This window comes from Panthera onca, chromosome A2, assembly GCF_046562875.1.
Source record: "Panthera onca isolate mPanOnc1 chromosome A2, mPanOnc1 haplotype 2, whole genome shotgun sequence".
NCBI classification, from domain to species: Eukaryota; Metazoa; Chordata; class Mammalia; order Carnivora; family Felidae; genus Panthera; species Panthera onca.
In genome coordinates, this window is record NC_138340.1 from 32,919,541 (window position 1) to 32,941,675 (window position 22,135).

Below are 22,135 nucleotides of genomic sequence, written 5' to 3' on the forward strand. Positions count from 1 at the left end.
GGAGCTCTTTTAAATTGTGCTATATAAAATGTTTAGAGCCAACTATGCCTGGCACACGTTGGAAGTATTTACTGTTTTATTACAAGTCATTTAAGCAAGGAGGAGTCTTATACATACTTTTCCAACCAAACCAGAAATTTCCCCTTTGCTTTACAGGAAGCAAATTTAGCTGTGGAGTTTCAACACCGAAAACAAAAGTAATTTTTTCATTTTTTTTCCTAGTGTAGGCGCTAACAATCCCTGTCTTCATTTCCCAGAGAACCCTAACTCAGAATCACAATGCAAAGTGATGGCAGTTCCAGGGTAGTCACAGCAATGGGGTGCACGAGGTTTTATTCACGGGTGTATCTATGAACTGCCTGTACCATGGTAACAGGTCGGGTGCACGTAAGTGCTCAATCAGTGAGAGCAGGAACATGATCAGTACCATAACCACCACCATTTCCATAGCCAATTTCTGGCTGTTAGGGTCTCTTTATCATGCTTCTAAAGGTATGAGGTGCGATTATGAGGCTGTAGGAGACGGACCTTCGGGAAGACCAAACAATCTGTTGCTTATAGACTTTAGAAGAAGAATATCATTCAGAAATGAAAGTATCTGTGGGGCACCTGGGTGGCTCAGTCGGTGAAGTGTCTGATTCTTGGTTTCGGCTCAGGTCATGATCTCAGGGTTTGTGAGTTCAGCCCCATGTCGGGCTCCATGCTAACAGTATGGAGCCTGCTTGGGATATTCTCTTTCTCTCTGTCTGACCCTCTCCTGCTCATGATCTCTCTCTCTCAAAATAAATAAACTTTATTAAAACAACAAAAAAAGAAATGAAAGTAACTGTTTAGTGTTATAACCTGATTTTCCTCCAAGTTAAATGTCAGAGAATTAAAACTGGGTCCAGGGGCACCTGGGTGGCTCAGTCGGTTGAGCATCTGACTTCACCTCAGGTTGTGATATCATAGTTTCTGAGTTCAAGCCCCGCATCAAGCTCACTGCTTTCAGAACAGAGCTTCTGCTTCAGATCCTCTGTCCCATTCTCTCTGCCCCTCCCCTGCTTACACTCTCCCCCAAATAAATAAATATTAAAAAAAAAAAACCTGGAAAGGTCCATGGTTGCAGTTCTGGTTGTACATGAGAATTGCCTGTGGAACTTCTACAAAAATACAAGATGCCTAGAGGTCATGCACTGTGATTAATATACTGTATGTCTGGGTAGGGCCTTTTTTTTTTTTTTTTTTAGTGTTTGTTTGCTTATTTATTTAAGAGAGAGAGAGAGAGAGAGAGTGCAGGTGAGGGGCAGAGGGAGAGGAGGACAGAGGATCCGAAGTGAGTTCTGCGTGGACAACAGACAACCCGATGTGGGGCTCGAACTCCTGAACCATGAGATCAGGACCTGAGCCAAAGTCAGATGCTTAAACCACTCAGCCACCCAGGTGCCCCCACACCCTGTTTAAAAAAAAAAACAAAAAAACAGCACTACCCAGTTGCTTCTGATACTAGGTAATATCAGTAAAGCACCACTGATTTACTGTGATTACTTGTGTGCCAGCAAGCAATGAGCACACATGGTATCTTATTTTATCTTTATCAAGCACATGCACATGCAAAATAAGTCTCATTATTCCCATTTTCTCAGGTGATTTGTGTAAGGTCACAAAGCATATAGAGGTGGGAGCTAGGCTTTAAACCTGCATCATCTGGCTGTAGAATCTTGGGATCTTTCCTCTATGTATGTAACAAACAGCTTGTGAAAAGCAAGAATATAGGAATTACCAGTTAGGCATTCATGATTCAAAATCAGCCTCCTTTGGAAGACCAGGCTCCCCCAGGTAGAAGTAAATGCCCTGAGGCTATGAGCAGGAACCTCTCGGTAACTCTTGAAGATAATTTCAGAACCTGCTGCTAAAGCAACAACTGCCTAGCAAAAATTCCCAGACTCTGGCCAAAGCTGTTCTTGGTAAGAGAACAGCCTCTGATTAGCTTTTAGCTGAGCAAGGAGGTGTCTGTGCTGTGGCCGACATCCCTTTCTGTGACTGGAGGAACACTTCTGGGTTAGCTGAAATTCAGCTACGGAAGATCACCGAACCAGCCAGTTGGCCTAAAAAAGGTGACTCCCTCACAATGGGGTCTTTCTTTGACTTACTTGATTCTGACTGCTATGGGTCTTGGGGACCATGATTGTGAAATACATTCCAGACATTGCTAATTATACTGTCTATAATAATCATAATGGTTTCCCTGGTGAATTATATTCTCTCAAAAGCTTTAAATGCACGTTTGCAGCTGCTCACCAGCAAGCCCATGATCCCCCAAGAACAGAAGGTCAGAAGACAAACAAAGAGAATGACCAACTTAAAAAATGTGAACCTGGGGGCACCTGGTGGCTCAGTTGGTTAAGCGTCCAACTCTTGATTTTGGCTCAGGTCATGATCTCACACTTCTGGAGATGGATCCCCGCGTTAAGCTCTGCAGGGACAGTGTGGAGCCTGGTTGGGATTCTCTCCCTCCCTCTCGCTGCCCCTTCCCTGCACCCACCTCTCAAAAAAAAAAAATAAACATTTTTTTAAAGTTGTGAATCTGGAGTTGTGAGCTGTGAATACCACACAGAGATTTAGCAAAAAGATGTCATGACCTGTGAGTACCATCACAGAAGATTAACAAAATCTGAGAACTCTAGAGCAGCAGCTAGGAGTGGTGGTAATTCCTTAAAACTTTAGTCGCGTCTCTCAGGCTGAGAGTCTGATCAAAAGTGGGGAACTGTTAAAAAATGACACAATAGGTCCCAAATTGAGTCACTTATGCTGAGCCCTGGATCACCAAACTGAGACTTAATATTTACTTACAGTTTCAGCCTCTCCCAGGAATAAAATCTTACACCATACCATTTGGAATTACCTGGTTAGCATTGGTGAGGTCACCGGCCTGGTAGAGGCTGGCCTTCCCCTAAGGGAAGGTGATCCTACCACAACCATCTGCTTTGTGCTAGTTTAACACCGCATCCTACTCTTTTCTGCATGTAAAAGCCTTCTATCCTGTAGAGCTTCCCAGAGCTCCTTTCTTTTGCTCGATGGGGTGCTCTCAGGAATCACTGCAAAAAGCCAGTTACAATCTTTAAAATTTACTCAGTTGAATTTTGGCTTTTAACACATCAAGGACATCATTTTGTGCATTAAGGTAGTAGGCCAAAAAGCATCACTCGGAAGAGGACTGGTTCAAAACATCCATTTTGTTGAACTGAGCGCTGAGTCTCAGGGCAGGAGTGGTAACATGGTCAGAGGTGTAGAGAAGTAAGAGGGCAGGTGGAAGCAGAGAGGGGCTCCTGGCGCCCAGGTCAGCTGTCCTTTCGATACACACTTTCTCTCAAAAGCAAGACACACATTCTCCACTTTCATAAAGTATTGCCAAATCTCATGAAACAGAGTATTCCGACTCAAACCAATATTACATCTTAAAGAATGTCCCACTTGCTAACCGGTGTGAATTAGCCAAGTACACAAAATACGCAAAGGTGCACAGGTAGCCATGTTACATACAATACCCTTTTTTTAAAAAAGCAAAAAAAAAAAAAAAAAAAAAAAAAAAAGAAAAGAAAGAAAAGAAAAAAAAGAAAAGAAAAGAAAAAAGAAAAAAGAAAAGAAAAGAAAAGAAACCAAAAACCAACTTTTACAAGACAAATGATCTCTTGTAAATTAAAAAACCCACTAAGGGCACCTAGGTGGCTCAGATGGTTAAGCCTCCAACTCTTGGTTTCAGTTCAGGTCATGATCTCATGGTTCATGAGTTCGAGCCCCACCAGTGAGCTCTGTGCTGACAGCATGGAGCCTGCTTGGGATTCTCTCTCTTTCCCCTTCTCTCCTGTCCCCTGTGCACATGCACACACACACACACTCTCTCTCTAAATAAATAAATAAATAAATAAATAAATAAACTTAAAAAAAAAAAAAAAAACCCACTACTTTTTTTCAAAGTAGGCTCCACTCCCAACATGGGGCTGGAACTCAGGACCCTGAGATCGAGTCAGATCCTCTACCAACTGAGCCAACCAGGTGCCCCAAAACCCACGATATTCTTAAAAAAAAAAAAAAACCAGCAATCTCCTTCTAGCATAATTTTCCACACACCTAAAAAAAGTCTCTAGATTCACACTGGTGTCAGGCAACAGGCTATCTGAATGCAAATACTACATGAAGGTAAGATAAGTAAAGAGCATTCTCCTGACTGCACAGCAGAGGGCGAAGGAGGAAGGTAAGTGCCTCAGGAAGATGGGGAGCCAGGCCTAGGAAGAAGGCTGTGCCCATGAAGAGTGTGACTGATGGACCAGGAGACAAGGACCTATTTACAGAGAAGATACTTGTAAACAAATCGGTAAGGGTCCCAGCTGCCAGGGGATGTGGATGAACACCCCAGCAATTCCACGCCAGATCCAGGAAACTGTCCAGTCCCAGAAATCCACAAATGATATTCCAACCTCTGCTTGATTTCCAGCTTAGGGTGGAGGAGGGAAGACAAAAAAAATACCAAAATCAAAAGGTACCCGATCTTGACAAGAAGAGACCTCAAAAATGAGCTCAGGAGATTAAGAATGAAAACAAATACAAATGTAGCTACTTCTGTCCCAAAGTAGAAAAGGCCAGTTGTTTAAAGCACAGAAAGCCTCATCCTCAAGATTTCAATTCCTAAGACTCACAAGAATCATGAGTTTATCAATCTGCTTTACTAGGAGTTTGGCAGAAATGAGACTCATTAGAAAGAATCCGTGAAGTGGCCATTAACTTTCTCATTTAACCTAGAAGCTGCCTTTGTGGCTTCACCAAACCTTCTCGTTGACACCCTCACCATACAGGAGTGATGACTAAAATGTTGGCCCCTGTTCAAATAACTAACGTATGGCAAAAACAAATATATTTATATGCTTTCTAGAAAGATTAATAGTAGCTAGTGCTAGCCTGCCAAATGCAGATGTACAAACTTTCTATCCAAAACATAAATCAAACACAAGGCATATGGTGTATTTTAAAGACTGCTGATGTGAGACTGATTTTAAATTACTCAGATTCCGGAATAAACTATGGAGATGTTCACTAATGTGGCAATATATTCTGGATCTTTCCACATTAATTTAAGTTTATATGATGTAATGGCATTAACAAAAAGAAGGTCTTAGAAATGAAGAAGAGAAAATGCAAGCATATGTGAAATCCAGGGGTAGGTTTCTATCATCAGTTGTTTGCTAGTTTGGGCATATTCATTACAGTATGGTTCCGGTGAATGTAGTAAGTTAGAGGGTGTAATGAGGCACTATTTTTTGGTTTCCTTCAAGTGAATCTAATAAAAAAGAAAAACTGAACACACTGAAAAATGACATGAAGGAGCAAATAAATTAGGCAGCAGAGCAGGGTGGTTTGTGGCCATCAAATGAGCAGTGGCTAAGTCAAAAATGGCCCAGATGGACCAAGAACTATTTAAGTTTTCAAGCTGCTGGCCACAAAAATCAGCAATTATGGAAAAACCCATGTTATTCGGAGTTAAGCAGGGCAGAGTGTTGAAATGGAAACCCCAGATTTGAGGTGAACCCCTCAGTCATAGTAGAGCATGGCACCTGCCTACCTTTCAGGGACATGGTACAAGTGAGATGAGAGGCAGGGGCCAATATTAAAAGTGCTTTGTAAATTGCCAGCTTATCCACAAGTGTCAGGTATCATCATCAACACCATCACCACCACCACCAACAACAACCATCAACCATCACCACCATCACCACCAATATCAACACCACCACCATCATGATCATTCTTAATCTCAAGTCACTTTCTCCTACATCTCGGTCACTGTTAAAAAAACTGATCTGTGCAGTCAAGTGATCAAGGTACAAGAAGAGACTTCAAAAGGATGTTGCTGAAGATAACTGGTTAAAAGTTCAATCTGCACAATGGCTATTGTAGCTGTTTAAGACGTGTTAGCTGAGCATTTCAGTTCACACAGACAATTGCTCTCAATTTTGGATTTCTGTCCAGTGACCCCAGTCATTCTGACCACAGAACGTACAACGTCATGAGATGAGAACACAGTCGCCGTGACACAAAGGAGTTCCTCTGCTTCAATGGAACCAAAAGGAAATAAATGTCTAGCTCTTGATCTCTTTTCAGACAATCAAAATATGCTGTACATGAAACAGATCATGTTGGCAAAGACTGAAGGAACAACCATTCTCAGGCCCACTGTGTGAAGTGATCAATCCACACTAGTCACATACGCATACCCAGGGACAATACATTTCATTTCATCCATGTAAAAAATACTTCTCAGTGCGAGTTCCTGAGAGTTCTGGTGGGGCAGGATTAAGGGGTGCAGGCAGGGAAGAGGAAATCTAGGTCTCAAGATTTAGAGTACCCCACTTCTCTGAGATCCTACCACTTCATGAAGATGTGGGTATATTGAGGTATGTTTTTCATTATGATCCTGGAGCTATTGTTCCTGTCAAATGTAAGTAATCACATACCCATTCACTCATTCAATATTTTTTTCATTTATGAAAGCATACAACTGTCAACATGCAGACATGGGCCCTGCTTTATGGGTCTTATATTCTAGTGAAAAAGAGAGCAACAAAGAAAAATTAAATACATACACAAAACAATGACTTGTGTCATAATAATAATGATGTAATAAAGGCTAGGAAGAAATGGGACGCTGCAGTGAAGATTACAAGGAACTGAGAAGCTACTTTAAAAAAGTAACCTGAGAAACATTCGTCTAGGAGGAGACTTGAGTGAGACTGAGTTAGCCAAGTGAATAGCTGGGGCAAGAGCTTTCCAAGCAGTGGGAACAGGAAGTGCAAAGGCCCTGAGACAGCAAAGGCTTGTACTACTAGAGCCTCTTCCGAAAAGAAGCCAGGTGGCTAGACTATAGTGACAAGGGGAGAGGAGTATGAAATGAGGTTGTAACAGTGAGCGAGAGCCACGTTTTGCATGCAGGCTGTGCAGGCCAGGTTCAGGACACTTGAAGGATAGAGATTCTAAAATATTAATGTTTTTTTAAAAGCACAATGCAAGTTACATTTAAAACTATCATTTTGGCTACACAGGTATAACATAATATATAAACACAACCTTTATTCTATACAGGCTACCATTTGGAAAAAACAGAAGGCAATTTGAATATGTTTCCAAACGGGTAAATAAAAATGATCTTAAAGACTAGACATTTAAAAAGCCCCCAAAGCCACCTGGAGACTAGTAAGTGAAACAATGGATTCTGGGTTAAGAGAAAAAAAAAAAATCATAGAACAAAAGAAACCTACATACCTCCTCGTTGCACCAACAGTGTGACTTCACTTCCCTTTGGACATTCAATCAGCATATCCACAACTTGATTATGGGTCAGAGCCTGCACGTTCTTCTTATTAACTTCCACTATAAGATCCCCTTCTTTCAGGCCGCGGCACCTTGGACTGTCCACGATCTGTTTCACTCTTTGGCCACCGCCACCAGGACTGTCCGCGATAGTAAAACCAAAGCCCATTGGGCCTTTGACTATATGAACAGTTATGAGCTCTGGCTGAGTGGCTATGGAGGAAGCCAAAGAGACAGTGTCATTGGGGTAACCATGGGAACCGTTTGAAGCCACATCAGCAGGGCTGCTTGGCCTGGCATCCTTCATGCCATTGACTTTGCCTGTTTTACTGCTGTGACTAGCCGGCGAATCATAGGTCTCTTGCCCATTCACAATAATTGGTTCTTTATCCAAAATGGCTACCGAAGTCACTAAACTTGTATTGGGGTCATCTGGGTCAAAAGGCAACGGGTAACCTCGGCAGAGTTCAAGGTCCACGCTGGCACCAATGGGAATGGACTGGAAGATTTTCACAACTTGCGCATGTGTGTGTCCCAAAACACAGGTGTCATTCACGCTGACAATGACATCTCCTGCAAAAGGTAAGAGTTTGGGGGTTAAAAAGAAAGTAGCCAAAACAAGTTTTATCAACATTATACTATGAAATTCTACCAAAAAGGAAGCTGAACGGAAACTGGATTTGGGGGTGGTATCATAGGGCACAAAGGGAAATGCTTCTATTACTTATTGTAACTGCTAACAAGGCATTCTTTCAGCATCCCCTGTCTGCCCTGCTAATGAGAATATAATGATCATTGAAAGAACAGTGGGATTTCTTCTAAAAAAAATTCTCATTGCAGAAATCCAAGTTTAGACTTCTTCTATTCATACAGATCTAAATTTTTAGTAAATTACCACCTTACTGTATTTAATAGCACCCTAACAGTACCCCAAAGTTAAAATGGCTTCAAAGGTTTGCATCTATACCAGGGAATGCATTTATGTAGTGAGGAATCTTGCTTACTTACAGTGTTTTAAAAAAAACATTTACTGGGGCCACTTGGGTGGCTCAGTCAGTTAAGCATCTCTTGGTTTCAGTTCAGGTCATGATCTCATGGTCCATGGGATCAAGCCCTGTATCAGGCTCTGTGCTCACAGTGCCAGAGCTTGCTTGGGATTCCCTCTCCCTCTCCATGGCCCTCCCCAGCTCGTGGGCTCTCTCTCTCTCTCTCTCTCTCTTTCTCTCAAAATAAACAAATAAACTTAAAAAATACAAAAATAAAAAACATTTATAAAGTCACGAAATCATGATGTCGTTGGCCCCAGTTCAGGTGCCAGGTGGCAGTCACACCACACAGGGAATGCTAGGGCCCTGTGGTGCCTCTACCTGTTTCCATCTTGCCATCCAATGCCGCAGGACCATCCAGGACCAAGCTCTTGATCTGCAGAAACTCGTCAGGTTCATCACCTCCAACAACTGTGAAGCCAAAGCCACGACTGCTTTTCCGCAGCTTCGTGTGAATAAACTTGCCTTTCAACTCAGAAGGGTTTCGTGTAAAAAAGGGTTTGCCTGGATGAAAATAAGAAAAGTATAAGGAACGTCACTATGCATGAAAAGGTGAATTAAATAAGAAACGACACAACTTATGGATGGCTCTCCAAGCTCCTGTGCCTGAGGGGTCTTAGGAAATTCCTCTCTTGACTGCAGTAATAAGGTGGTGTTCCCAGGCCCCTCTGTTTAAGAAGGGGGATATGGTACCTACAGTATGTCAGCATGAAGTTCTCAAAGAAAATACAAGAGAAAAATGAGCATCATCTGAAACACTTCTTGGTTTCAGTTCATGTAGTTTCACGGCAATTGAGCTGCCATGAGGTCCTTCACAGAAGATAAAATGGGTCTGTGTTTTGTGTTCTCTGTGTTGTTACGGTTTCTAATTTGCAATACAACTTCCAACGTGTTGCCTCAGGCTTGGCTTCTACTTGTGAAACCAATTCAGCGAAAACTTTAGTTTCTAATCAAACAGAAAACACATTCTGAAAATATATAGAGGATGCCAGGAAACATACGGTCCCAAAGAATAATGATAAAAATGTAATTTGCTACTTTCAAAATTAGAAGCGTCATAACTTCACCTTGAATTGAGTTTCAAATGTGTCATTTTTCCTGTATGTTTTTGTCTTTTAACAATTTGTAAAATAGCCTGGACATGCCCCCTAATAAAATTTATTGTTTAAAAAAGTTTAGGACGTGTGGCTTAGAAGATTTTCTTAAAATACAAAACATCTAAACGAAATAGTTACTAACAAAAGCCAAACTGCTCCAAATTCAGTTGTCCTGTTTAAAATCAATTAATAGGGGCACTTATTTCAGCTCAGGTCACAATCTCACATTTAACAGGATCAAGCCCCATGCTGGGCTCTGCACTGACAGTGTGGAGCCTGCTTGGGATTCTCTCTCTCCCTCTCTCTCTGCCTCTCCCCCATGACCTCTCTCAAAATAAATACATAAATTAAAAAAAAACTGAAATAAAATAAATCAACAGCTATATAGCTAAAGAACTACCAAACATGCTCCCTATGGTTTTCTTGTTTTCTTGATAATATTCACAATAACAGTTTGTACACAAACCAAAAATTTTAAAGTCAGTATTGTTAGGAATTTCTCCACAATTGAGAAACTTCCCAGAATTTCTCTAGTTATCCCAAACAGTGGACAGCATTTCAGGTTTAGACTTTTTAAACTCTCCTGATTAAGGGCTCCTAATAGAGCTCAGTAGAGCGTGCGACTCTTGATGTCGGGGTTGTAAGTTCGTGCCTCACGTTAGGTGTAGAGATTACTTAAAAACAAAATCTTACAAACAAAAAAAACCCTCTCCTAATTATAATTCATATCCCCTTCTCTCCTGCTTGCCACAGCTTCCTCATCTTCTATCTAAAGTGTTATCAAAACAAAAACAAAACACCCAGGAGAAGTCTCATAGACCCCTACACCCAAGTGTGGCACCCAGAAAGGAAGTTATTTTTGGTTAGCTATAGCTAAAAGGCCTTTTTCAAAAAGTCTCTGGGCACACATACAATTTTTAATTGCATATTTCAAAAGTTCCCGGCTCTTAAAAAGGACTCTTTTAAATTACTAGAGTCATCGTCCTGCTCATGAAGCTCCCCCTTTGCAAAGCTGGTTGGAAGCTTCATCAACTACAGACTCGTCACGGCGGCTAACGAAAGGCAAGGCTGACGCATTCGCCATGCACAGTCGTCCGCCACGGCATCAGAAAGGTGGTTTCAAGTGCACTCGGGGCTTGTGGGGAGACAGCTGCCACGGCAATTATCAGATGGAAAACCGAGGCCAGGGGTGTGTGCGAATAGCCTACATCCTTAAGGCAGAGGCAGCTAGGGAGTTGGGATGGCGTGAAGGGACACACATTTCGGTTATGCAGAGACAGCAGTGGCCGTCACCTTCTCAGTGAGGCTCTGTCTGGCCATCTTCTTAAAAACTGTAACACCTCCTCCACCATTGCCAATCCCCCTTTCCTGCTTGTTTTCTGTCCCTAGTATTTATCACCATCCAACAAAGTATGCGTCTTAGATATGTATAGGTTTGGTGATTTGTCTGATTCTCGCCCACCCCTTCACTTCATGTGCTCCAAAAGTTTGTGCTAAATAAACGAATCACTGAACAACAGCACAAAGAAATGAGATTCAACGTGTCTTTGAGAAGGTGGGAAGACGTGGTTGGGTGTTTAAGCTTCTCACCCTCATTATAGGCAAAGTTAGAAAATGTGAAAATGTGCCTGGCAGTTTAACTGAATGAATTTTTTAAAAAGCCATTAGCATATTTTGAACTTAGAATGTTTTCAACTTAATGGAGACAGGAACAGAGCTTTGAAATTACACCGATGACTTCCTTTTTTTAGCGCTTAACTAGGGAAGATCACAGGGCTTCACATTCATGGACATTTGATTATGTTTTATGAATGGTTGGGTCATGAGCTAACGTAGCTTTGGAAAAGCACTTTCTACCCACAAGCAGTGGGACTGGAGCTCTCTACTGCAGCCCTGTGGTAAATGTAATTTTCCAAGAGATCCTAGTCTGCTGACTTATACAGCTGCACGATCTTGTTATGTATGAGAATCACCTGGGTAGCTCTTTTTTTTTTTTTAAAGGTACTCATTTTAGAGTTGCCTGAGTGGCTCAGTTGGTTAAGCTCCCAACTCTTGATCTTGGCTCAGGTCGTGACCTCACAGTTTGTGAGTTCAAGCCCCATGTTGGGGTTTTCTGCGCTGACAGCATGGAGCCTGCTTGGGATTCTGTCTTTCCCTCTCTCTGTCCTTTCCCTGCTTATGTTCTCTCTCTCTCTCTCTCAAAATAAATACATAAATTAAAAATAAATAAATAAATAAATAAATAAATAAATAAATAAATAAATAAAGGTACTCCTGTCTAGGGCTTATGCTAGACCTATTTAATCAGGATCTTTGGAGTCTTGTCCCCAAATTCTGCTCTTCAATAGCCCTAAGGAGTTTGCTTTTCTGACAGGTTGGCACAATTTTTTAGCATGTGTCTGAACACCCTAGGCCAGTGATGTCCAATAGCAATTTCTATGACAAGACAATGCTTTATATCTGCACTGTCCAATATGGCAGTCACTAATCACACATAGCTCTTGAGCCCTTGATATGCAGCTAGGGGAACTGAGGGACTAAATTTTTATTTTATTTACTTAAAAAAATTTTTTTAACGTTTATTCACTTCTGAGAGACAGAGAGAGACAGAGCATTAGTGGGGAACGGGCAGAGAGAAAGGGAGACACAGAATGTGAAGCAGGCTAAAGGCTCTGAGCTGTCAGCACAGAGCCTGACACGGGGCTCAAACCCACGAATCATGAGTTCATCACCTGAGCCGAAGTCATGCACCCAAATGACTGAGCCACCTGGCACCTCTTTATTGTTTTTTAATTGTAATCAATTTAAATGTCAACACGTAGCCATTGGCATCTGTATTGGTTGGCCACATTTAGACTACACAGTGGTGTCCCCGCACATACAGACAAGAAACAAATGAACAAAAAGGTTTTAGCCAGAAATTTAACTGTTCCTAATGACACTTAGGATTCAAATCGGGTGCTCTAGTACTTTCTGGCTGTGTGGTGTGGGCCAAGTCACCAATGCTCTCTCTGCCTAAGTGTTACAGGTGCAAATGGAGGTAATGACAGTACCAACCTCCTTATTCATGATAGCCGTAAGGAAAAACCATAGCAGACAGAAGATATGTAGGGAGGTACCCGGTAAATAAAAACAGCCCACTAAAGGTGAGTTGTAATTTCGAAAGCGGTGGTGGTGGGGTGGGTGCAATGGAGGGATGGCTGCAGAAATCTCTCTCGAAGCCTCAACTGGAATTGGAGAATTTTCCTAAGAGCAACTCTCTTCAACGTTATCATCTGCTGGAATTAGAAGTGTACCCTTGGTCAGAGGAAAGTTTCGTTGGGCAGTGAACTTAGCAAAGCAACACCAATACCAGTCTAACCAAGGTAGCTACACATTCTTCCTGAGAGTCCTAGCAGGATGCTAGAACAGGACACTTAACCAGCAGGCAGGGAAATAAGGCCACATGAGGTTGCAGAAGGAATTTTCTATTTAAAAAATACAGAGGAAGCCACAATCGCATTGATATTAATGTTATTATCTGCTATGTTCTATCTTTATTAAAACCATTAGGACCATAAAAATGTACACCCACGACAGGAGAAATTATTTTACATAAACTGGTATTATTACCAATCTCATGATGCTATCAGCTTTCCAGGGAAGCAACTTCTTTCTCATGAAAATTATAATGGAGGAATGAAAATCAGAGAAAAGAGTTTTTCTACTTGTCTTTTTAAATCTAACGCAACGATACCTCTTTAAAAATGTACAGAGAACGAAGACAAACCTTAGTCTTTTTAATGGGTCTGTACCACAAACATTCCCCAACTCTATCAAATATAGTGCCTGTTCTATTTTTCTTATTTAAAGAAATTTAAAAAACAAAAACAAACAAAAAACCCAATTCTTCTCTATCATTTAAGAGCAATCAGGCCTGAAAGGAGTAGGATTCTGGAGATACCAATTTTTAAAAATGAACGTCTCTAGGGGCTCCTACTATCTGTGAGCATAAATAAGTGAGACCCAACGAAACATTGTAAAATGTGTGTAAATGCCAAACTACAGCAAGAATAGGAGATTCACATTTAGTATATAATAATATCAAATGGTTTCACATTTACAAGAAAATCTTAGTCAAAAGCAAGTATGTTGACGAGGATCTTGGAATATCCTCAAGCTGACTCTTCAAGTTATCTTACTAAATACCAATAATAAATTTCTGTAGTCTCGAAATCAGTGATTTACAACCCTGGGATTTCTCCCCAGGGGCATCTGGCAATGACTGGGGCATTTTTAGTTGTCACAAGAGGGTAGAGACCATGGACGCCCCTAAACTTGGTCCAATGCACAGGACAGGACCCACGCACAACAAAGAATTATTTGGCCCTAAGCGTCAAAGGTGCTGAGGCTGAGAAACCCTAATGGCAAGTGGTCATTATTTTCAGAGCACTGCAATTAGCTGAGCAAATTTACACACACACAAAGTTCTAGTTTTCTTGGCAAGTTTGATTAACAGTGTGTTTAGAATTTCTAACATCACCGTTTTCACCATCAAAGGAATGAATTGGCAACTGTGAGATTCTACTTTTTAAACTTCCTTTAAAAAATTAAATTTTTGATCTAAACGCTTCATCATCATAAAGACGCTTTACCCTGAAGTGGAGCTTCCCTGGCTGGCTCCGGATTGCTCGGGGGGTGGTTTGGAGTAACAGGAGGCACAAGAGATGGGTGATGTTCCGTCCATTCTGTGAGGAAAAGAAAGAGTACATTGTGTTTCCTTCAAATGGGAGTCACATTAACATTCTCTTAAAAGAAGATTCACCTTCTTAAGCATCCAACTATCCAAACTAATGAAACTAGACACAGAGAGCTTAGATGGAAAACAAACTGGTATCAGACCCCACTCTTTGTTAAGGATAAGATTCTCTCTCTCTCTCTTTCTCTCTCCCTCTGTGTGTGTGTGTGTGTCTCTGTGTGTCCCTCTCCCATCAGAGTTTTGAGGAAAGCTCATATCATATTGTGATATGAACAATAAAAACTTCAGTTCTCTGTGACCGGAGGGTCCAAAGTGAGACCAAGCAAAAAATATCAGGAAAGATATACAATCAACTGACGCCACCAGCCCGATGAGGGAAAACCGTCTCTAACACACTTGAGACATGAGCTGAGCTGCTGAGGTCTGGTCGTCTTGGATGACAATAAAGGTGATTTCAGCAGTTTGCTGAAGTGCTATCCCCTCCCATCTCCCAAACCCGAACGGGACTCATCACCAACATGCCTGCGTCCTGACTGTAGTCCTCCTCACCTTGGAGGCCCAGAAACAACGCACTGTGAGTGACCCTTGAGACTTACACAGTCACCTTCCAGCTAATATATTCAACCATATACCCCAGCCTTCAAACAGCACTTTCTCGCACTACAAAGTTTCACCAGTTGAGAAAAATATTTAAAAACATTTTTTTTTTAACTAGAAAAGAGATGAAGGTAGAAAGGAGAACTTTTTGATAGGTGCATACACACGAACACACAGACACACACACACACACACACACACACACACACACACACACACACACATACACACACACACACACATACTCTATCTAAAATACAGTGTAGTGGGGCCTGGATGGCTAGCTTGTAGAGCATGAGACTCTTGATCTCGGAATCACAAGTTCTAGGCCCATGTTGGACGTAGAGCTTACTTAAAAAAACAAAAACAGAAACAAAAGACAGTAAAATACAATCTATGGCAGTGTTTGGCCACCTGTGGCTTATAAGCCAAAGGGACCCTACTGTCCATTTTGATACAACTTTCAAGCCAAGGATGGTTTTTCCATCTTTACATGGTTGAAAAAATTAAAATGAGAAATACTTTGTAACACATGAAAATTACATCAAGTTCAAATATCCATCTTCATACATGACGTTTTATTGGAACACAGTCACATCTATTCATTTACACATTGTGTACGGGTCTTTTCATACTTCAAGGGCTGAGATGAACAGTTGTGATAGAGACCGGATGAATGGCAAAGGCTAAAATGTCCTCTAGCTGGCCATTCACAGAAAAATCTGCCAACTTTCCCCCTATGACCTATATTTACTATGTTGAATATTATAATAAAAGTGTCATATTTGATCTTCATATATTTGATATTTGCATATTACATTGAGAGGGTATTGAGCAGTCATTTCATTTTATTTTTTTAAGTTTATTTATTGCAAGAGAGCCAGAGAGGGCACAAGTGGGGGAGAAGCAGAGAGAAAGGGAGAATCCCAAGCATACTCCTCACTGCCAGCACAGAGCCCGACGTGGGGCTCAAACTCACAAAAGTGTGAGGTCATGACCTGAGATGAAACCAAGAGTTGAACACTTAACCAACTGAGCCACCCAGGTGCCCCTGAGTATATCATTTTAAAAGGGTGCAATGAAAAACTAAAAAACCCTACAAATAACTAGATGGCTATTAATGAACAGATGTATTAATAAAAAACTGAATGAAGTAAGTTCATAAAATGGAAAATTATGCAGCCCTTAAAAATTACAGGGCAAATCTTTATTAACCAGCTTTGAAATATGTGCAAGAAATACATTTAAATGAGATCATCAGGTCCCAAAACTAATACATATACATATATATGCATATATATAACTTATATATATATACATATAAGTTATACACACACACACACACACACACACACACACACACACACACCCCTATAAGTTACAATCCGATTTTTATTAAAATATGCATCTATGTACAGGGGCACCTGGGTGGCTCAGTCAGTTAAGCATCCGACTCTTGGTTTCAGCTCAGGTCATGATCTCATGGCTTCGTGGGTACAAGCCCTACATTGGGCTCTGTGCTGGCATCACAGAGCCTGCTTGGGATTCTCTCTCTCTCCCTCTCCCTCTCTCTCTCTCTCTCTCTCCCTCTCTAGCTGTCATTCCCCGACTTGTGCTGTCTCAGGCTCTCTCAAAACAAACAAACTTAAAATTTCAGCACAGTGTCTATCATTGAGAATGAGACAGGAGCAAGCAGGGGAGAATTTAATATTCTCCATTCTTGAACTGTCCATATTTTTATAAAGATCATGAATTAACTTATAGTTTTGGAAAAGCATTAAAAATTACCAGCTTTTTCTGATTCTTACATGTCATGTGCCTATAATTAGATAGTAACTCCTCCTAAGGGCTGAAAGCAGTATGAATTTAGACACCAGCTGGTATGTAAACATGCTGGGGCAATAGCAAGTTCTCCAGTACGATGACAGCTTCTTTCTAAATTAAAGTGGAGATCGGGGGGCCGTGGGCTAGGGCCCCCACTCGAGCTGTCTGGGTTCCGGGTGGAAGAGAAGCACTGTCATCTCCCCCCCGCCCCCGCAGGACACCAAGTCCACGGCACGGCAGAAGGACAGGAACATCAAGGCCAGTTCTGACCACACGGGGGTGTCAGCGCCCAGGCTTTGCCCCAAGCTCCTCTGCGCAACACATCAAGGGAAAGCCAACCTTCTGGCTGCGGCTGTGGCTGCGGCTGCGGCTGCGGCTGCTCCAGCTGCTTCTTCCGTTTGGCTTCTAGAACCGGGTTCTCATATTGTGTCTTCCTGTTGATGTGGCTGGAGCAGGAGGCAGACAATATTTGGTTAGAAAACAGTTCATCCCACAAGCAAAATGCCAGTCTGCCAAGTCCCTTGCTTAGCACTGAGCAAAGCAGGTGGTCTCAGATGCTGCCCAGCACATGTCAAAACGGGCAATGAGGAAGAGGAAAAAGAAACGAATGCTTTCCATACAGTGACTGCCTATAGAGGCTACCAGCTTTTCCCGCATTTTATTTTAAAATCTTCAATAAATGATAAGAGGCAGGTCCTACTGATATTCACATTGAATGGAGAGGGAAAGTAAATTTCTGAGCAATTACTAACTCACCTAACAGAACGTGGCTAGTAAACAGTAAAGAGGCAAGGAAGCTCAGGTCTGTCTGCTTTCAAATCGCAGGATTTGAACCACTGACTCTTCCAAATGTCCAAGGAAGCACCTGACTCGGGGAGGTGCTTCAATTCAAGGAAAAGTGGATTGTGGAATTATTAAAAATGAGATTAAAGTACAGACAGGACGCAGTCTATAACATGCAATGCCAGAACTGCTTGTGGCTTCCTATGACAGTTCAGAGAAGCCTCAGCACTCAAAGTTAAAAGAAGGGCTCTCCCAACATCTGCCAACTATTTTCATCAGTGGACATGGAGTCAGGATTAAAAGTATGAGCCTCAGGCAAAAAAACTCCAAATGCAGCTAACCTAAGCAAATGTGATGCGTTCAAAGTGACAAAGACCTAGATACGCCAGACGGTTCCAAAACTAATAAGGCCATGGAACAAAAATACATACATACATGTACATGCATGGGTTTTTTTTGCCATGGCCTTAGTGTATATACACATATTTTACACAAACATACATACACACAAGCATACATACACTTAGTGTTTTGTTTGTTTTGTTTTGTTTTATCGAAAATCATACTTGATTAGAAGTTTGGGAACGGACCTATTATGTAATTACAGTATTCAGAACTCAAAATATTTCTTAAAGGCGGGCTGGTCAAACAGGGTGGATAGACTAACCACCCTTAGATGATCCGCAGGGCACACAGAGGAGCTTTATTTTGTGAGGGTCAGAGAAACAACAATGCCCTTCTAATGGCCCAAATCACCAAATCCTTTGTTACATAGAGTTGGCCATGTGAGGACTGGCCAATGACACTTGCTATATTGAACTCATACTTTTTTATGATAAGATGCGGAGCATTTTACAATCTGACAATTTGTATCATATACTCTTATCACCAGGCCATTATACAGATGAATTTTCATTGCCAGGAGCATGAGAGACAGAAAGCTTGCCAGCTGTCTTTAGGGCACCAGGCGGGATTACGACGATGGAATATTTCTATGTCATTTGTTTCTCTCGAAGCCTCTTTTATCAGTGATTTCTCCACTTTCTCAGGAAATGATACATAGCACATGTGCTACAATGTTTCATCTCTTGGGTTTCTTTTCTTTCAGGATTATCCTAACAAGACGGAGTATGTGCCCAATGCCAGAACAAGATATATACCACACAGGACATGAGGAGGGTTTGAGAGTCTTAAAGATGGAAAATAGGAGCTATGTCTATGGTCCTCAGGCAGAGGAGAGGCAAAGAAGCATACAAGGTCTTACAGCTTGGGCCAGTTCTCAATTATCTTCTCAATTCTGGTGACATTTCATACATTACTAAGACATGTCTAACCCTTCTGGAAAGTCTGCATGAATAAATAAGTAATTACTGAAAAGTTCAGGCCTGAGCAGGGCAAAAAGTAGGCAAACATGTTCTCCTCCAGAAGATAACCCCTACTCACCTGCTCCAGTGAGTCTTAGCTTTTCTCATTCATTCATTCATTCATTCATTCACTCAACTAATACTTATCAAGAAGGGGGCATATGCCAGGCCTGTGTTGGGTCCCGGTAAAATACTGGTAAACAAAAGGAATTGATCCTGTCCTTTTAGCATTTACTGTCTTCAGATTCACTGAATATTTTCTCATTCATTAAAATATGCATACATATTTTCATTACAAATTATGTTGTTGTTGCTAACAGTTTGTACCTTATAATGATGGCCAACTCTGTTCAGCATAAACGTACATAATTATTATAGAGGAGTACAAACCAAAATACGGGTTAACAGCCACTTACTCTACATAGTAGATACCATAGACAGGGTCTTCAATCTTTTCCCAACCAGCAGGTAGTTCTGAAAAATAAAAGAAGATTTAGAGCAAGAAGACCATATTCTTGAAGAACGCAAGGATTCTTAACAACTAAGTGAGGGGGAAAAGAGAGAGACTCTTAAAAGTGCCTTAAATCCAGTTAAAACTGTGCATTCTAACAACAACAAAAAGCAAGCATTATATGTACCTATCAGTGTATTTTTCTACATGAGGAACAATTCTTTACCGATATTTTGCACAAGCTACTACAAGTTAATAAAATGTAGTCCCAGATGCTTTTGTTCTAAATCAACTATTAAATTAGATTTTAATGGAGATATGGTTAAAATTTGCCTTGAATGCCTAGTTTGTATCTTAAATATTTATAATTTTCCCATTTTATTTCCAGACTACCTTACCACACAAACAAAAATGGATGAAAATTAACGTTTCTTTTCATTTTCAATATAATAGAGCTGCTTTTGCTCTCCCTGGAATAAAATAAAATTTGCATTTTATTTCCTCCTTGTTCCTAATTAAAATGCTACTGAGTAAGTAAAAATGCCCACGTGGAGTTGGGCTTTCTAATTGCCTGCATCTATCATTCAACTGCTGCGTTCAGACAGGCCTACCTTTCGCCTACGAAAGCAGAAACACAGGTCCTGCCCTCTGAGAACACACTACTTGAGGGAGAAGATTTTATTCCTTTATTGTGGTGCTGTAAAATGGCCCTGGCAGATTTACGTGCCTTTCTGAAAACTCAACTGTGCTCTACTGGACTTCTCTCCGTAAGGTTTCATATCAAAAGCTGGAACTTTATTAGCTTCCTAGTAGTGAGTTCTGCCACAACAAGAATCTACTGTGAAAAAGCCCCATTGCACCAGATAATTAGACTTGGTGAAAGAAGTAACCAGGTTGTGTTTTGTGTCATTAAACAATTCTTTCAAGCAGAGCAGCAATTACTCAACTTCATTTCAAAGCCACTCTCACACACACACACAGTTAAGGCAAGCTTGGGTAACACCACGCTCCAACGTGAATCATTATTCCTGGAAGTCAGCTATGAAGACCAACTTGAATGGAATATTACAAACGCTTGGAACGTCACCTATTTGGAAACACTAAATTCTTTTTCTTTTTTTAATTCGAGGAATCACGTGGTCACCACTCTTCTCAAAGAAGGATTCTTTCATCCAGGCATAGGGCTGACATGTGCCATCAACAGTCCTGCGCTGAAACAGTCACGCGCGTGCACCCGAACACACACGCTAATTACTCAAAGTTTATGTTTTGCTAAGATCTGGCTGCATATCAAGAGACATTAATTTCATGGGTTTTGCTCCACATGTTATCTATTTGCAAACAAAGAGACAGGTTTTCCCCCTTTTTCTTCTCAAAAAATTTTTTTAAACGCTTAGCAGGTTTTGAAGAAGTCGTTGAATTCCAGGAGACACAAGCTACTAAAATGCAAGACAGGTCCAATTTGCAGATGTTGATGCAACTTGGCATTTTTATACGCCCAGTCTTACGAACTGATGCAAATCAAATGCCTGGGAAATGGTTTCCCCTTACAAAGCTGGAAATTACCATTTAAATGAAAATGAACGAGGAAAATCTTTCCAAGGAGTTGAGAAATCGAAGATTTAAAAAAATGCAGATTGGGGCACAGCCTCATGTTTGCTCTGGAATGGGGGCAGAGGAGGGGGTAAATGTGAAATTTGATGTTTCACTGAACCAAATCCTTTTCGGAATTTGCACCCTTGAATATTCGGCCTGATTATCTTCAGATAAAATGGGAAATACTAAGAATTTAACTCGTTGGTACACTTATCAGGATGAGCACTGCGTAATGTATAGAATTACTGAATCACTATAATGTACATTGGAACTAACAGTATGCTGTATGTTAACTCATTCAGTTATTAATTTGTCATACATGTGGAGAGTGTCCACTTCTGCTCGAGGGTGTGGTAGGCACCAGGGACACATATGTAATTATAAGTGCACAATTATGCAGATAATTCAAACACCATACTGTTCGTGCTCTGATAGAGGTCTAAAGAGGGTACGAAAAAAAAAAAGCCACCTCTGACCTTTGTCCTGTTGTCAACAACTTATATTCTAGAGGTGAGAAATGTGGCAGATCAAGTGATATTCCTGGACATTTGTAAATTTAAACACATCTCCTGGAACAGATTAGCAAATTCCAGAAATTTTCTAGTTTTCTAAGCTAAAAGCTCATTTTCAGTTGAAAAGATAGATTTCTCACTTCCAATGTGGTAATTAACTTAATAATAGGAATTAGTTTCCTAATGCTTAAAATAGAAATGGGTCATCGATTTAAAAAAGGAAGATGTTTGTCCTCAAATTTGTCTTTTGTTTCTAAAAAACTAAGAATGGCAGAAAATGCCAAAGCCCCCAAAATAATGACATTCCATTTTTTTTTTTTACTAAACACTCTGATGTTGCCCGAAGAGTCAGCCCCTATGTCTCAAAACTGTTGGACATCAAACCAGAATATACAACCTGTCACAGGTACTTTAAGCAGCTAAGACCCTTTGGGCTTGCCCAGGTGGGGGGCTGAACCTTATCTCTACCCCTTCATAGATCTGGCACTGGGCTAGTTACTTAATGTCTTAGAACCACATCTTTCACTGGGATTTACTTCAAGGTCAACTACGGATTAAACAAGGATGCCTAAAAACCATTTCACACAGCACCTGGCACGTAGGCTCAACAAATGGCAATGTTCTAGGAAAGCAGAAAAGGAACAGAACAGATTTATACAGCCTGCTTGTTTCCTAGCCCTGCCTTGAAAAATCTCATACAGTATTAATTGTCACCACAGAAGCAAATAGGAAGCAGCCAAACATTCTAAGTTCTTTTCAAGAGATTCGTCAACACACAGATTGAAA

The 22,135-nt window shown here is 41.0% G+C and overlaps 1 protein-coding gene across 16 annotated transcripts in view; it reads right to left on the reverse strand.

Annotated features, from left to right (window-relative positions):
- Positions 1–22,135, reverse strand: part of MAGI1 (membrane associated guanylate kinase, WW and PDZ domain containing 1) — a 632,114-nt gene that overhangs the window by 67,641 nt on the left and 542,338 nt on the right. For all 16 annotated transcript variants that reach the window (XM_081794968.1, XM_060633706.3, XM_081794967.1 and 13 more), the window contains 5 exons: positions 19,207–19,264; positions 16,983–17,089; positions 14,119–14,211; positions 8,709–8,891; positions 7,294–7,914 (listed from right to left, as the gene is read on the reverse strand). In XM_081794968.1, the coding sequence (XP_081651094.1) occupies positions 7,294–7,914; positions 8,709–8,891; positions 14,119–14,211; positions 16,983–17,089; positions 19,207–19,264 (1,062 nt within the window). The remainder of the gene's footprint in view (positions 1–7,293; positions 7,915–8,708; positions 8,892–14,118; positions 14,212–16,982; positions 17,090–19,206; positions 19,265–22,135) is intronic.